The sequence below is a fragment of the Eulemur rufifrons genome, chromosome 5, assembly GCF_041146395.1.
Source record: "Eulemur rufifrons isolate Redbay chromosome 5, OSU_ERuf_1, whole genome shotgun sequence".
Classification (NCBI taxonomy): Eukaryota; Metazoa; Chordata; class Mammalia; order Primates; family Lemuridae; genus Eulemur; species Eulemur rufifrons.
In genome coordinates, this window is record NC_090987.1 from 50565208 (window position 1) to 50583267 (window position 18060).

At 35.5% G+C, this 18060-nt stretch overlaps 1 protein-coding gene across 2 annotated transcripts in view; it reads left to right on the top strand.

The window, feature by feature from the left end:
* Window positions 1-15615, top strand: part of VAPA (VAMP associated protein A) — a 46303-nt gene extending 30688 nt beyond the window's left edge. The window contains exons 5-7 of one of the 2 annotated variants that reach the window (XM_069468274.1): window positions 4619-4753; window positions 11363-11536; window positions 14727-15615. In XM_069468274.1, the coding sequence (XP_069324375.1) occupies window positions 4619-4753; window positions 11363-11536; window positions 14727-14885 (468 nt within the window). In that variant the 3' untranslated portion in view covers window positions 14886-15615. The remainder of the gene's footprint in view (window positions 1-4618; window positions 4754-11362; window positions 11537-14726) is intronic. The other variant, XM_069468275.1, reaches the window with a different exon arrangement.
* The last annotated feature ends 2445 nt before the right edge of the window (window positions 15616-18060 follow it).

The window sequence follows — 18060 nt, forward strand, 5'->3', positions numbered from 1 at the left end:
TTATGTTATTTTTTACAATAATTTAATAAACGTAGATCTGGCTGTCTTTCATCTGGGCTTCTATTTTGCTCTGGATAGCAGACTATTTGAGGTTATAGTCTGAAAAGGGTTGGAGCCTAGGGATTTGATATTGCTGACTAAGAGAAGTTCTCACTGCTTTAGAAACCAAACCAGAAGTTGATGGAAATGATATGGCTACACTTGAGCCTAGCCATTTACCACCTCTTGGAGGAGAATAGCAGGTATGCCTTCCGATAGGTATAGCCCATAGTAATCCAAGAAAGCAGTTTTGGATGTGCTTTAGCGCTTGAACAATTACTGAATGGAGTTCCCAGCGTCCCACACTATGGAGCATGAGCAGAAGTAATTTGGGCCTGGAACTTTTTCAGAGCAAGTATTATTAGGAACATAAAGGCCATTCAGTAACTTCAAAGAACTTCAGAGAATATCTGACTCTGAGCCTTGATGAGCTAGCTGCAGAATGTAATTTTCACTAATTGAATTACTTGGACTTGTATATTAAATTGTAGGGAATATCTGCTAAAGGTGATTTTTTAAAAAGCATTTTATTTTGGAAAACTTTAAGTACCTAGAAAAGTATATAGCAGTACGGTGAACCTCTGTGAGCCTATGACTAGCTTTAACAATTACCAGTTTGTGGTTAATCTTATTACGTCTAAATCCCATTATTTCCCATCTCACATACTGTTTAAGACAAATGCCAGATATCATATAGTTTCATCTGTAACTATTTCAATATATAGCTTTCAAAGTACTTTAAAAAAGGGATAAAAGAGTTTTAATGACAGTACCATTATTATGCCTTTAAAAATTCAACGTATCATTAATATCAGACTATCAGGCAGCATTCACATTTGTCTCACAGATGTCATTTAAGATTCTTTTTTTGCAGTTTGTTTGAATTGAGATGAAAATAAAGTCTAAATACTGCTACTAGATGACATGTTTCTTAAATCTCTTAGTCTATAGGTTCCCTCTCTGTTTTGCTCTTGCAAATTGTTAAACTAGGTTTGCCTGTGGACTTTCCCATAGACTAGATTTTGCTCATTGCATCCTTTGGGGTTATTTAACTTTTTCTCTTTCCTTGGTATTTCTTATAATTAAAAGTTCTAGATGAGTTGTTCTCATCCAGGGGCAATCGATTTGCTCCTCTAGAGGCAATGTCTGGAGACAGTTTTGGTTTTTACAACTGAGGGATGGAGAGGGGTGCCACAGGCATGCATTTCTCTAGTGAGTGGAGGCAAGGATGCTGCTCACCTTTCTACAGTGCACAGGATGGACCCTACAATAAAGAATTACCTGGCCCAAAATGTCAATAAAGTTGAGATTGAGAAAATATGGCCTAGGTCCATTAATTCATTTATGATTGCATAATGGTGATATTCTGTCATTTCTACTTCATATGCTACTTAGAATACTTGTGTAAAGAGAAGCTTGTTGATTATTCAGTGATAGAGTTTATAAGGGCAGGATAAATGAGTCTCTCTTTAATTAAGTCTCTCTTTAAGGTTTTTAAAAAATTGCGTTGGTTCACAAGCATCCCTCTGGTGATGTACAATCAATCTTCTTCCCTCCCTCCTTTCTTCCTTTCCTCCTTACTTTCTATATTGTTAGAGGTCGTGGATTTAAACATTTTGGTTTTAGCTCCTTGTTGTTATTATTGGTGCTCAGGTTGCCTGGTAAGGCACCTCTTTGAGTTGGTTGAGTTTTTTTGGTTGAGTATTCTTTGGTAATTCTCTTGATGGTTAATGTGGCAAAATTTTTCCAGGCCCAGACCTGGACTCAGCCATTTCTTCAAGAAGCTCTGGTACATCTCAGTGGGAGATGGTATTTCAGGACCACAATCTGTGCCCCGGGACAAGATTGATATTTAATTTTGTCAGAATTTCTTTTGATCAAGATTGGAGTCATTTGTCATTCGAAGGCACATCTTCAAATGCTAAAATTTTAATGATAAAATTATGTCAGCAGCATATAGGATGATGTGGATTATTTTATTTCTTGTGATAATGATTGCATTTTATGATTGGGATATGTTCTTGAAGATCTTGGATAATTCAAAACACGCGAAATCCAACACTGATTCTGAGAAGAATGGGACTTCTGTGAACCAACTGAAGTGGTGTTTCAGTGTAGCAATACAATAAATATGGCTTAGGATTTTCATGGCTCACTAGCCTTGCCATTATGATTTTTGATGGATATTTTTAAGTGTTTAGAATTTACATTTCAAGTATTACACATAAGATGAGACTTTAAGATTTCATTATATCACTATTTCAAGTTTATATAATTCAAATGTGCAAAAGTTGTATCTATACTATATATAAGCTAGAGGTAGCTTTAATTGATTGTGTATATTAAAAAGAAGAGAGGCCCAAAACAGGGCTGTGTTTTTATAAGGCAGTATTTGCCAGTGTATTAGGTAGGAAGAGCACTGTGGTCACTTGACTTACTTAAGTTTGGAAAAATTCTGCAAATACTGTGTCTCCAAAGGAAATCCTGTTGCATATTTGCATAGTAAAAGCTCCAATAAGACTTACAGTAAAGAAATAGGTTTAACCCAGCATTTCTCTTCTGTTTAATAGAACCTAATTAACTTACGAAATATCTGGTCTGAAAAATACACTTTTGGAAATGTTGTTCTACTTAAATTCCTTCTTGTAGTATTACCAATCTGCAGATTCTACAAGAAATGTTAATTACTGAGAAATGTGTTTAAATTCAGTGCAACCTAGCACAGATCCAGTTCTGTTGTTAGTGGACTATGACAAATAATCAATTTAATGTTGCCTCTTGTCCTTTATGGAAAATATGAAGCCTTAAGTACCAAATCTGAAGTCTTTGTGATAGTACAAAATATATAGGAAAGTTTTTGTTTCTTTGTTTATAATAACAAGAATGAAACCTTTTCTCTCTATGTAAAAGTACTTACAGAGCACCTCTTTCTTAAATACTGCATTCACATGGCGATGACTGTTGATAATTGTATCTTGCTATTTCCATGTCAGAGTTGTCTGTAGGTGAAGTTGATAAAACTGCTTAAAAATCATAGTATCTTTGACACGTTGGTTTCTTTCTAGCATCCATAGATAAAATTACTTAATATCCCCATTTTGTATGTTTATCTTAGATATACTTAAACAAAATTCAGGTTAGTTTTTAATTGGGTTGCTGGTGACAACTTAAGGTTTAGCATACAACTTTCATTCCTTTCCTTTTCCCTTTCCCCTTTTCTTTTTCCTTCTCCCCTTCCTGTTTTTTTTTTTTTTTGCAAAGAGACAGGGTCTCCCTATGTTGCTAAAGATGGTCTCAAACTCTTGGGCTCAGGGGATCCTCCTGTCTCAGCCTCCTGAGTGGCTGGGACTACAGGCGTGTGCTAACACACCTGCCTTTTAAATGATTTTTTTTTTCTTTCCTCTGAAGAAAAAATTTTTACATGTCTTTCAGTTCATCAGTGGCCCATAGCATCGTTTGAGTTGTTTTGAGTATGGAGAGCCATTCAGCATGTTCCCTATATTGTTGGTAGCTGGAGGTGAATGATACTGAAGTGCTGTTACACAAAATGAAGTTGTCTGTATGATTACTTCTGATTAGGCATTGTCACCTCTATTATGAAATACCTAATGTCCAATTAGTGGTAGTGGATTTTTTTTTTTTAGGACTGAATTGTGTTGTTATTTTTGATGTTTTATGACCTATTCAGTTCTTTGTCTTCAATTTAAAAAAAATTTTGAGGCCTTAAATCTATTTGACATTTTCCAAATTTCTTAAATGTATTACATTTCATTAATGTCTTTCTTCTAACATCTGATGGTGACATGTTTTTTAGGAAATAATACTGATTTGTTTAAGACGGAAGGGCTGTAAAGAACAGGGATTTCAGGGATCTTATAAAGACTTTTTTGATAATGTACATTGTTTTCTTTTAGAGATAAAGAACAGATGAGATATCAATAAGTATTATCGTAAAGTCTTCCTATTTTTTGTATAATACAGTATTATTTTTACCTCTATTAAAGGAAGTTGAGAAGATAGGAAGATAGGAAGAGAACTATGGAGTTACTATGAAGTTACCAGCTAGAATGTCATGAGTCTTTAAGTTTGTTTATTGGCCTGGGGGTGTGTGTGAGTGTGTGTATGGGGCAGGGAGTTATTAAAAATGTTCAGATTGAGTGTTATCAAAGGTAAGAAAACATGAAAGTGTACTTGTTCAGATATTGACAAGTATTAATTAGTAAAAAAAAAAAATTAAGAGCCACAAAGTTAGAGTTAGAAGGTATTCATTTTAGGAAAACATAAGACTAGCATAAATTTAATAAAGTTATAAAGTATGTACATTTAATAAGTGAACATAATGCAAGTAGATCATAGCTAATTTTGTTTGGGAAACAATATAAAAAGGTAGTTCCAAAACTTTCGTACTTTCTGCTTTAACATAGATGTTATTAGTATTGTTTCTTACGCATAACACATTTTTATAGAGTATGTGAATATTTTAGAGCCTAATGCTTTCTGTGTCAGTCATTCCCCATATCATGCAGGAGAAATAAGAATTTGGTGCAAATCTGAGAATATGTTTCCCATGCCATCTCAGGGTATAACTCCACCAGGGATTGCTCCGACTGCCACTGCAATGAGCAGCATCAACAACACAATTGCAACATCTGCCAGTTACCACACGAAGAATGACCCCAGGGGACTCAATGTGTTCAAACAGGAGAAGCAGAAGGTTTGTTTTAGGGAGCTAACAGACATAGGAATTTCCCAGTGTTAATGATTAAGTTAGCAGATAAAGTGATATTGTGAGTATGTTATATGGAGTAGATAGAATTGAGTTTTTCAGCTATGCTTAAAATTACAGCAGAACCACAAAGCTCTTAAAAATCATGCACACAAACTCTGCTGTTCTAAAAAACTATGTTCAGACCTTAATAAAATCTCAGTAGTGAGCAGAATTAATGTAAGTGTGAACCGTGTAATGAAGTTGGTGTAAGTTTTCCTGTGACTGAGATTTGCGGAACATACTCTTAGAGAAAAGGGAGTATATGAAGTTTATTTGAATAGGATAGCAAGTATAGCAATAAAGGTTAGAGCTGGCAAACATTGCTATTCAGGCAAGTATTTGTGTTTATACAAAAAAAGAGAAATGGAATTACTACTTTATATTATGTCATCAAATACAAATATAGTAACCTCCCCATAACTGTCATTGTTGCTTATTTACATTGGTGCCCCATGTAGGAGAATTAAAACCCTAAAAACCATAGGCCATCGTTTAACATACTAGTGTGGTTGTGTGTGTGTGTGGGTACACACTTAATAGTCACTCAGGTAAAATGACAGCACATGAATAAGATACCAGTTACTTTTTGGTGGTATGATGGGTGTTTTATGATTGTCTTTAACGTTTCTCCCTTACTGGAAACTTCCTGGAACCCCAAGGTTTTAACAGGTTGCTTATATTCTGATTTGGCTTTGCAGAGGGTATACATGCTAAGGCTTTAAAAAAAAATAGGATCCTTTGTCTAAATGTGTAATGGTTTTGTGATTTGGAGTTATTTACTTCTGGGAATCATGGTTTTAGAGAAACAGTTAATTGGTCATTGAGAGTGCAAAAAAAAATCTTCAGATAACTTTGTTATTCAAATACTGTATTAACTCACAGGTTAAGACCTTAATTCTGCCTCTGACAGTTCGTGTCAAAACTCTTGGTTTTAGCTGCTTTGTGTACATTTTACACCCCTTACTCATAATAGTTCTAAGAATGTAGTCCTATGTTTATGTCCTTCAGCCCTTTTGTTCTCCCCAAGGCTTTGTTGCACACATCTGCTCTGTCTTATATTTTCCCTTTCCCCTTTTATTTCTAATCCTTAGCTCCCTCTTTTTCTAATTACCCCCAATAGAAGTATCAGGTCATTAAATATGAAATGTCTGATTTTGAATCAAAAGTTTAGTTTATTATACCTCAAACAGTAAGCAGTACAATTAATCAAAGTATGTGCCTATAGACACAGTTTTGCCACCTTAACGGTAGCTTATGCCAGCAGGGAGGAAGGTGTGGATAGCGAGTGGCGATGAAATCGTGAAAGGCGTTTTTCACAGTTTGTTGGGAACTGAGTATTTTTCCTCTCAAGAAGTAGTCCAAAGCCTGGAAGAAGTGGTAGTCACTTGGTGCAAGGTCTGGTGGATACAGTGGATGACAGAGGCTTTCCATGTCCAACTTCTGTAGTTTGGGCAGCATTATTTTTTGCCACATGTGGTCTTGCAAGAGGATTGGCCTGTCTCTGTTGACCAGTCTTGGCTGCTTAATCTCAAACATCATCATTTCATCTGGTTGTTGCAGTAGACATCCACTGGAATCGATTGACCAGGTTTCATAAAGCTATAGTGGATAATACCAGCGCTGGACCACCAAACAGACACCATTAGCTTTTTTTGATGACTGTTTGGTTTTAGACTGTGTTTCAGCACTTCATCTTTATCCAACCATTGTGCCGAACACTTGTGATTGTCAAAAAGAATCCCTTTTTGGTCACCTGTAACAATGTGGTGTAGAAATGGTCCCTTTTTCATCACATGTAGCAATATGGTATAGAAATGGTTCGCCTTTATGTCATAACAGCAAAGAAAGGCAAGCTTCGAGATGGTTTCTCTTCTGATGCTCATTTAATTCATGCGGTAACCATCTATGCAGCTTCGTCCAGCCCATTTGTTTCAAATGGTCCAATATTGTTGGAATAGTAACATCAAACCTTGCTGCGAATTCATGCATAGGTTGAGATGGATTCACTTCCACTATAGCTTTCAGCTCATCATTATCCGCCTTGGTCTCAGGTCACCCACGTGGCTCATTTTCAAGATTAAAATCACTAGACTAGAACTTCTCAAACCATTGACATACTGTGTGTTCATTAGCCACATCCTTCCGAAACACTTCATTGATATTTCAAGCTGTCTGCGCTGCATTGGTTCCATGATGGAACTCACATGCGAAAATAACACGAATTTTTGACTTACCCATGGTTTCACAAAAATTGCTCTTTAAAAAAAAATATTGAAAGATAATCACAAGCCAAAATGTGTGTTTGAAAGAATGAAGGTGTACCTTCACAGTAAAAAAAAAAAAGTGTGAAAGTGAAATGTCAGAGATACCAATTGTCATACTTGGTACTTAAGGAAATCGGACATTCCTTACTTAATAACCTAATGCTTGAAATATTAGAATTGAAGTTCTTAAGGTTGTTAAAAAGAAATTCATGAGTATAGTCATGCATTGCTTAAGAACAGGAATTGGTAGTTGTGTGAGCATCACAGAGTGCACTTACACAAGCCTAGACGGTGTAGCCTACTACACACCTAGGCTATATGGTGTGACCTATTGATCCTAGGCTGCAAACCTATATATATAGCATGCTACTGTCCTGAATACTGTAGGCATTTCTAACACAATGGGAAGTATTTGTATAGCCGTACGTATCCAAACATTGAAAAGATACTGTAAAAATACCATTTAAAAGAAAAAATGGCAGACCTCATAGGGCACTTACTATGAATGGGGCTTGCAGGACTAGAAGTTGCCCTGGGTAAGTCAGTGAGTGAGTGATGAGTGAATGTGAAAGCCTAGGACATTACTGTACACTACTGTAGGTTTTATAAACACTACGCTTAGGCCAAACTAAATTTACAAAGTATTTTTTTCTTCAATACTAAGTTAACCATAGCTTTTTGTGACTTTTAAACTTTATAGAAGTTTCAATTTTTGAACTTTTTGACTCTTACAATAACATTTAGCTTTTAAAATGCAAACACATTGTACAGCTGTATAAAACTATTTTCTTTCTTTATATCCTTATTCTATAAACTTTTTTCTATTTTTAAATTTTTTATTTTTATTTTTTTTTTTTGTTAAAAATCAAGATACAAACATACACATGAGCCTACACAGGGTAAGGATCATTGCTATCACTGTCTTCCACATCCCATCCCACTGGAAGGTCTTCAGGGGCAGTAACACACATGGAGCTGTCATCTCCTGTGACAACAATGCCTTCTTCTGGAACACCTCCTAAAGGACTTGCCTCAGGCTGTTTCACAGGTTTTTTTTTGTTTTTTTTTTTTAAACGTAAGTAGAAGGAGTACACTCTAAAATAACAATAGGAGGTGTAGCGTAGTAAATACATAGAACTTTTAAGTCATTTATTATCATCAAGTATTATGTACAATACATGATTGTATGTGCTAGACTTTTATATGACTGGCAGCACAGGAGATTTGTTTACACCAGGATCAGCACAAACACGTGAGTAATGCACATTATAGTACCTACGACACTACGATGGCTAAGATGTCTCTAGGTGATAGGATTTTTTCAGCTCCATTATGATTGTGTGGAACCACTATCACATGTGTGGTCTGTTGATCAAAAATTATGTTATACAGGGCATGACTGTAGAACTCATAGATGGAGAGGAATACTGCACATAGCCTAAATAATATAAAATAGTGGAAATATGAACTAGTACAAGATAAGGTATAAAGTCTTATTTTAATTGATACATAGCCTTGACCTTTCCGTTTATTCTGAGTTGCAGTGTTAAATGTAATGTTACTGTTCATCAGTGTACTAAGAATCACAGCATGTTGAATCCTCTAGTTTGCTTGTTTCATGGTTCTCAGAACAACCAGTCTTCTCTTTCCGGACCAGTCTGAAGCAGCCTTCAAGAAACAAGCTGTTTTCCTGGAGTCAAACCTCACTAATGGAACTCCTGAATGGAAGCGTATACTTAAAGTCACACCTGCTTGGTGTTTTCCATCAGGCTCTTCAGATTATCACTACAGGGATGACTCACCCTCCCCCCCTCATGTTTTTAACTCCCAACTAAGTTAGGTTATATATGCTTATACTTTAAATGTACATAAATAAATTAGATTTCTTTGCATCTGCTATGTATGTTGACTGGTTTGTAGTGGGCCTAAATAGTACACAGTCTAACTGTATTCTGTGTAACTTGTTTCATGACTTACTTGGTTCACTTTTGAAGTGTGTTTAAGTTAAGCTTTGCTGTATTCTTTGCATTTCTAGTGTTATATTTATGCTCCACAAATTGGTTATGATATACTTTCTACTTTTTGTTATAAAAGCAATATAACATTATGAAGCATTTCAATGAAAAAGAAGAATCTAATTCTACCACCATAAGATATTCATTGATGTATTTTTTAAAATTTGAAAGAATGGGAAGCATCTCATCAATTATTTAACAAACGTGAAATGTTTAAGTAATTTTGGTAAGGCACAGAATAGAATATTTAACAACATATTGTGTCATTTAAAAAGATAATCAAAAGACATGCATAGAAGTGAATAAAGCAAGGTAAATATGCTGATTTTATAAAATGTGCATATGAAAAATATTGGAAGATAACATAAATAGTAGTTGGTTGATAAGATTATGGGAGATGATTTTTCTCTCCTCCCCTCATGGTTTTAAATTTTCTAGAATTTCAAGAATTTATTTAAAATAAAAGTCCAGTTGTGAAGAGCTTGATGCTATTTTAATTTTTTTCTCTTCACTGTTGGCCCCATGTATATTCTCTTAATTTTTTAGTCATCTTTCTGGTACGAGTATAGTATTTTTTCCCAATTCTTAACCAAAACCTAAAGATTCTTCATTTGCCATATTGTTGACCATTGCTTCCTGGTCAACAGGAAGGTAGCAGGCCACCCTCATTATTGGAAGTTGGACTTGTGCTTAGGATGGAATTTGAACACACTTGGAAAACCATTTTGAAATTAGTTGTGATTAGTTTAAGGAAAAGAACGGGAAAGAATGCTGGTAGAGAGCAAAATATATCTGAAACGTATTTTTAATACAGGTGGAATTGGGTGGTGGTGGGAGAGATTAGGGTGAAGAGCAAGATAGCTGCCAAAAGAAGAACTCAGTAGGAATTGAAGTAGGCTTTTTAAAAACCTTTCTCAACTGTGAAACCTGAAGAAAAATGGAAAAATCTGCTGACAGATCAAATATATAGTGTTGTACATTGGAACCTCATTATAGCTTTTAATTTTTAATGGATTAGTCAGTTTTTACATGGATTAAGACATACTGATCAAATTAGATCCCCTTCATAAGAAATACTGGTTTTGCCCTTTGAACAAACTATTAATATTTATACTTAATATAAATTTGGCAGCTGTGAGATGGTGGTCAGGTGTGCAGCCTCTAATAAATCTGAGTATTGTGGAATGCCATAGTGTTGATTTTGTAAATGTCTTTGTCATATCTGAGTAAATCAGGTTTGTCTTCATCTAAATTTTTTTTTTTTTAACAAGAATTAAAATGAAAAAGAGGACTTATTACACTAATACGTATGTGATCATAAATGATGGTAGGATGAAGGATGTTGGGGCACTTCAGACCGTAGGCTCAGAAATACTTGGGTACTGCCATAGCTATTTGTCTTCAGGGCTTTACCACTAGTTTCAAATGGTGTTGTGTGTTGGTAAGAATTAAGATCTTGGGGCTCGTAGTCTTAAAAGTGTCTTAAGTGCTATCTTGATATTGAATCACACGAATGAAAACAAACAGTGTTACTAATGATTTGAACAATCATTTATGTTTGATCATAAACTTCTTTGAAGGAATCATTTATGTTCAAGATCATAAACTTAACATCCCTCTTTTTTTTGCAATGATGCGTTTATCTCCTTTTCAATATTTATATTAAGTTATTCCCATTAATAGAAGTTAGATTTTCTTTTGAATGTTTTTTCTTGAGGTAGTTCCTAATTTCATTGGAATAATTATGATAATATCCCCCTGCCCCCAGAGCCTCATTTGAATTGCAGAATCAGAGCACACTGAAAATGACCTTCATATTTGGATTTTGGTTGGTGTCAGTCATTCAGCGTACTTTCACCAAATAACTACTTTTGACCAAAGTGCTGGGTTTAGGGGTAAAATACAAAGAGAAATGGCTCTTGCTCTCCCAGCCTTTGAAGTATTATAGGAAAGAATTTCAAAAATACATTATTATGATACATGATAAGTGCTATGGTAGAGGTAAGTGCCAGGGGCTATGGGAGTAGAGGAGGGAGTGGGTTGCTTATTTTATTTTGACTTAATGAACTGCTGACATTTACTGATTTAGTCCTTTAAAAATTAATTCACATTTGATATTTTAAAAAAAATTCTTATTAATGAAATTGAAAATAGTCAAAACTTTTCATCTAAAGAATTTTTTTGAAAAGAAAGATGTAGAATTTACATTTTTATTTGTTTAAAACATGTAAAGAGACTTGGTTTGTTTAAAAATTCCCAATATCTTTGCAATACAGAATGATATGGAACCTAGTAAAGCTGTTCCGCTGAATGCGTCTAAACAAGATGGACCCATGCCAAAACCGCACAGTGTTTCACTGAATGATACCGAAACAAGGAAACTAATGGAAGAGTGTAAAAGACTTCAGGGAGAAATGATGAAGCTATCAGAAGAAAATCGACACCTGAGAGTAAGTTCTGTTGGTTGAAAATAAGTTGATTGAAATGAAGGTATTAGGAAATGTATTATTAGGCCATTTTAGTGATCAATTTTAAAATTTATTCCCATGTCCATTCTTTCTCCTTTTCCCCAATTTGATTATGTCCTGGCCTTTTCTCCACAATGCCACTCTCTTTTATAATAATCTTAGTATGGCTTTTCATTGCCTGCAAGTTTCTTTCCTTGGCAGACATCCTAGTCATTTGTGATCTGGCCTGTGGCATTGCCAGCTTCCTCTTATTTCTAGTGTCCTGCATTCTGTGCCCCAGTCATACTGAACTGTCCCATGCCATAGCCACTAGTCATCTGGGGCTGCTGAGCACTTGAAATGTGGTTTGTTCAAATTGAGATGTGCTATGAGTGTAAAGTACACACTGATGCTGAAGACTTAGAACAATGAAAGATAAAATCTCTTTTTTGTATTGTTACATATTGAAATAATATTTTGGATATATTGAGTTGAATAAAATATATTATTAAAATCAGTTTTACCATTTTTTTATCTTTTTAATATGCTATTAGAAAATTAGAAATTACACATGTGTGGCTCATATTATATTTGTGTTGGACAGCGTTGGGTTCGAGTATCCTAGAGACACCTGCCTCTCTATTATCACCACTCTTTTGCTGTAGTGGAAGCTCTTCTCTATTCCTAGAATGCCCTGAAAATGCCCTGAAATCCTGTTCCTACTCACACGGCAGATATATACACAGACATTTACCTTTTGGTACTCAGTTCTTGTATTCTTTTCTTGGACCCTCTTTCCTCAAAAAGAAAAGAAAAATTGTTTTGAACTATTGTTTCCACTGTACTGATTTCATCTTACTGCTCTTATTTGTTAGAGATCTTTCTCCCCCTAGTGGGCAGTAATTTCCTTGGGGGCAAGGACTCTTTCGTTTATGTTTGCATTCACTTCACGTGTATGTAGTGGTCATTTATATATTTGATTGGATTAGTGGACTGGTGAGGGAGGACTGGTTTGAATATGTGTGGAGTTTATGAACAATTTGCCTTTGACAAGTAATTCCTTGTTTCAAGACCTGAATACCTATAAATTGCTTTATAGGCTTTGTTTAAAGCTTTTTCATGTCATAGTAGATGATACAAAAATGTAAGCTAAACATGGGAGTTAATCTACATTTGATTATTCCTTCTGTCAAGTGTATGTAGAAACTACATTCTGAATCAAAGGCACTATGTGTCAGGTTGATCTGTGAACTTCTTTTCACTGAAACACTTTGAATTGAATTTTTGTAACTGTCTCTTCATATTCCATAGTAGCCCCTCGAGGGGACCCAGCACCTGTCTGGATAGTGGAAAGAATGTCTTTATTGCACACACATGCAGCATGAAGTTTTCAGGATGCTGTTCTTTGTTACTTTATCTGCCATGACTTCCACAGTTCTTTGATGAAAGATATGCTCCTTAGGATGCTCAACTGATTTATTAAAAAAGCCACTGTTTATCTCTTGGCAGGGAGGGGAGAAGTGGAAACTATAGGAATGACATAGGTGGGGCAGGGCTGAAAAATAGGAAGAGTGAACAGGGAAGTAGGTGAGTGAGACTTCGTTCCTGGTCTCTACTCCTTATATGCTGCTGATGTTCTATATGAGATTTTATTTGAAAGATGATTCTGCTGTTTAAAAAATAAGACAAAAGGACCTTAAAACCACTGGCTTACAGAATTAATCTCAGGCCCATTATAATTTGTTGCCAGATTAACTTTCTTGCTCATGTCTGATCACTACCCCCTTTTAATTTCTCTGGCCTGTGGTTCTTAATCCAGACTGTACATCTGAATCACCTCATGAGCTTTTTAAAAATACAGATGACCAGGCCCTCCCCAGACCTAGTGAATGAGAATCACTAGGAGTACTTTTAAAGTTCTTCAGGTGTTTGTGAGTATAGCTGGAACTGAGGATCAGTGTTCTTTTTACACAGGACTATTTAACATGAGACCCCAAAAACCCAACTGTAGAAAATCCAATAATGCAAATAAAACTGTGCCATCAGTTGTACTCTTTATTTATAAGCGCAGTAGAGGAATCATGTGAAAAAATAAAAATGAACTGGCACTGAGGAAGTAAAAATCTGTCCTGCCATTCATTAGGTTGTATAACAGACACAGATAAAGCCAGCTACGTAGTTAACAGGCATCAGTATTTTTCCAAGGTCATACTGCACACAGTGTCACTCCTGCCTTGAGTGACTACTGCTTCCTTAGGAGAAACCTTGTCTCCTAAAAACATAGACTGTTGAGAAACTTTGCTGTGTAAAACCATATCAGTAAGAAGGTAGCAGCCTACTCTTGCCTGGAGTCACTTTGATACAGAGAAGCAGCCTCAGTTTCCAGTGCAGGTGCAGAGCTTCAGATAAGAGGTTCTGGAATACAGTGTTCCTCATCTGTCTCACTTTGAAGTGTCTGAACAAGCAGTATTCTGTGTCTGCTTTGCAATCTAGACTGGATGCGCGGACGTTTTTAAACACAACCTTTTCTGCTTTGCTTTGAGTATATCAGAGCACTGCGTTATTTAAATTACACCCTCAACTTTCCCCTTTCCTTGAATTTTATAATACCCTATCTCCTTCCTTCAGCAAGACGCTTCTGCTGGTGTGCCTTCCCTAGTTGCAATGAGTCAGTAAGCCTGACCGGCAGAGTCTAGGTTGGTTCCTGGTAATCTTTAACATATTGGGCTAGGAGATGTATAACCAACTTTAAATACTATGGGCCACTTTGGAAGTAAGCATACGCACAACACTCTTCTTTAATTGTATTAATTTTAGTGGGATTTTTTTTCCTTCTGTGTAAATACAGCATATCTGATTTTTGTTTTTTAGGAATATATTTCTCAGTTCCAGCTTTAAAATCAGTTATTGGGGTATAATTTACATCTCATGGAGACACCCATTGTGAGTGTACAATTCAGTGATTTTTAGCAAAGTTAATAGAATTGTGCAAACATCACTACAGTCCAGTTTTAGAATATTATCACCCGAGAAAGTTCCCTTGTGTGGTTAGTAGTTAATCCCTGTTCCTGTCCCCAGCTGTAGGCAACCACTGATCTGCTTTTTGTCTCTCTAGATTTTTAGCTCCAGTAGTCTCATTGTGTGCTTATTTGTTTTTAAAAACCTCTTGTGTGTGTTTGTGTTTTTTTCCTAGGATGAAGGTTTAAGGCTCAGAAAGGTAGCACATTCGGATAAACCTGGATCAACCTCAGCTGCATCCTTCAGAGATAATGTCACCAGTCCTCTTCCTTCACTTCTTGTTGTAATTGCAGCCATTTTCATTGGATTCTTTCTAGGGAAATTCATCTTGTAGAGTGAAGCATGCAGAGTGCTATTTCTTTTTTTTTTCTCTTGACCAGAAAAAGATTTGTTTACCTACCATTTCATTGGTAGTATGGCCCGCGGTGACCATTTTTTTGTGTGTACAGCGTCATATAGGCTTTGCCTTTAATGATCTCTCACGGTTAGAAAACACAATAAAAACAAACTGTTCGGCTACTGGACAAATTGTATATTACCAGATCATCACTAGCAGATGTCAGTTGCACATTCAGTCCTTTATGAAATTCATAAATAAAGAATTGTTCTTTCTTTGTGGTTTTAATAAGAGTTCAAGAATTGTTCAGAGTCTTGTAAATGTTATTTTAATAATCCCTTTAAATTTTATCTGTTGCTGTTACCTCTTGAAATATGATTTATTTAGATTGCTAATCCCACTCATTCAGGAAATGCCAAGAGGTTGTTCTGTGGGGAAATGGTGCCTCTTACAGTGTAAATTTTCTCCTTTACCTTTGCTAATATCATGGCAGAATTTTTCTTATCCCTTGTGAGGCAGTTGTTGACTGAGTTTTTCATCCTTACAATCCTGTCCCATGGTATTTAACATAAAAAAAATAAAACTGTTAACAGATTCTTGCTCGGTAGCTTGTCTGTGTCTGTCGTGTCATTAGCGGGGGTATCAGGGAGTCCACTGTATGGTGATCTGAAATTTATAATGCATCATTTTCTCTCACATTGAAGCCATTAGGATATTACAGTATTTGCAATTAAAAGTTCTCATTCTGTTAAGGAAAGTAATTGATTAAATTTTAAGCCACTTTTGGTATTTTGGAAAATTATAAATCAGTTTGCTTTCAAGATAATAGAAAGTAAGCAAATGCTATAAGAATAGAAGTGCTGTAATTTCAGTGAGTTTATATGTATGACATGGCTATATTGCATCCGATTTACCCCATTCTTACCAGGTTCTTTTCGTATCTTCTCAAGGAAGACTTAACTCTCCTTGGTTTTAAAGTACTTTTTAACCAGCCTAATAATTATTATTACTTTGTAAAATTTCACAATAATAATTAAAATTAGATGTTTTTTCCTGCCCAATTTGACACCCATATTTCCATTATGGAAATTTGGTATTACTGAGCAAGGCTTGGGAATTTTCTCTGAAAAATGGCTTTATCTTTTGCAAATCTGTTAACCGTGTGAAACACATTTTCAATATAAATATGCATTATGGGGTCTGATACTTTCCTGCACTTAGTCTTATGTCTTCATTTATTTTATTGACACTAGGATAGGAAATTTTGGAACCAGAGAAATAGATTCACTTGTCAACTGTGTACAATCTAATACAAGTGAATTTTGATTCTTAAAAGTAGGTGTTGGCGGTTTTGTAAAAGATGTACTCTACCTGAAAGGGAAATTGGATTTTGAGACTTGATGTGGTGCAGTCAAGTATGTTAGGCCCAGGTCTGTGTACACGTTTTATAAAAGAGGGAAATGTTCTAAAGTATTTTTGTTGCCTTTTCATTTCAACTGTTTTGAATTTGTCAAATCAACATGTATTGTGTTACTGTGTGCTGTGATATCTTTTATAAAACCTCTTGCTTGTGTGCAAAAGTTACTAAAAACCAACACAAGTAATGCCTATCCATTACTAGCATGCTACTGCAGGTAGTACTTCATTGCTGTACGCTTTACTGTCCTTGCAAAATCCGCATCCCCCTTTTCCGATAACTGGAAAAGCATGCTAAAAAAAAAAGTCTTATATTTTCATCCCATAAATGCAGAATCAGTAATTCCTTGGCTTAAAGCTGTCTCTATAAAATCGTTATTGGTGATAAGTGTCAAGCTTGATATTTTATAGCTATCTTTAAAAAAAAATTTAAGTTCCTAAAAATTTAGCAAAATCCCGTTTTATGGGACTGCTTCTTAGAATCCATTTTGTTCTACCCCTTTGTTTTATAGTTGAGGAATCTGAGGCCTTGTGAGGGTTAAGAGAACTTATCCCTGTGTCTCACAGGTAGGTAGAGGCAGAGCTGGAAATAGAAATTTGGTCTCTTGACTGTAGCTCAGTGTCTTTTCTGGTAACTTTGTAAAAATTTGTCTTAATTTGACAGACTGAAACAATGAACATAAGATGCTATTTAATAAGTGTATGTGAAATTTCCTATCATAAGACTATTTATAGGCTACTGCTGAATAGTCTCATGTATACATTTGGTTTTCGTGTTTAGGCTAGAAATGCCTCTCACACTGATAAATACTGCAAAATACAATGTATTTTTAGGTGGGCATTTTACAAAATGCATTACGCAATGGTTGGTTTTGAGATAGATTATCGTCTGGGTAGCATCTTCAGAATCTTCAAAAGTATGTGTGGGCTTCTTAACTGCTTTGTGTATCAGGAGATGCTCTGATTGTATAGGAGATACTTGGTTTCTGTTCATTTTAATTGCTGTATGACATGTGATCAGATTATTTTACTACCAGCACTTATACTTTGAGTCCAACTGTATTAATTGACTGATAATATATAGATTAAATTGTTTGTCTTCATTCCTTACATGTTTAGAATTTTTTGCTTTGTCTACCTGCTTACTTGTGTATGTAAGCATGAGGGAAGTACACTGTTGCTAATACTGAAACTACAATCACGTAACTAAGGCCTTAAGTTCATGTGACACTAAATGCACTACCTTCCTTCACTTTTTTCTATAGTTAATGTACCTTAACTTTGCCCATTCTTGTATTTTTTAGAAACAAGTTTAAGAATTGTGTTCTGAGTATGTGGTATATTACCTGGCGTGGGGTGGGGAGGGATGACACTTGGAGAAAAATACGTATAAATCAGAAACTCTGGTCAAAGAAAACTAATCTTAATTTCTTCTTCAAGTATCTTAGCTCAGAAGTTCTCCTAAAATTGATAATCATTTGGGAATTACTTGTGGACTGTAATCTTTCAAATTATACCACTTTGAAAACAAATTTTAATAATAAGGTAAGAAAGAAGACCATTCCTGTAGGGTATATCCCCAAATTGTGATGATCTGCCACTTCAGAAACATTCAGGTAATAGCTTTCCTAGAGCTTTGCACATTCCTATTCAGGGGTTTTGGTGTGTGCATTGATTTCTAAAAATTGACCTTTATGAAAATTAGGGAAGGATCAGTGCTTACCATGTGGGGCGGGGGGTGGGAGGGAGAACCCCA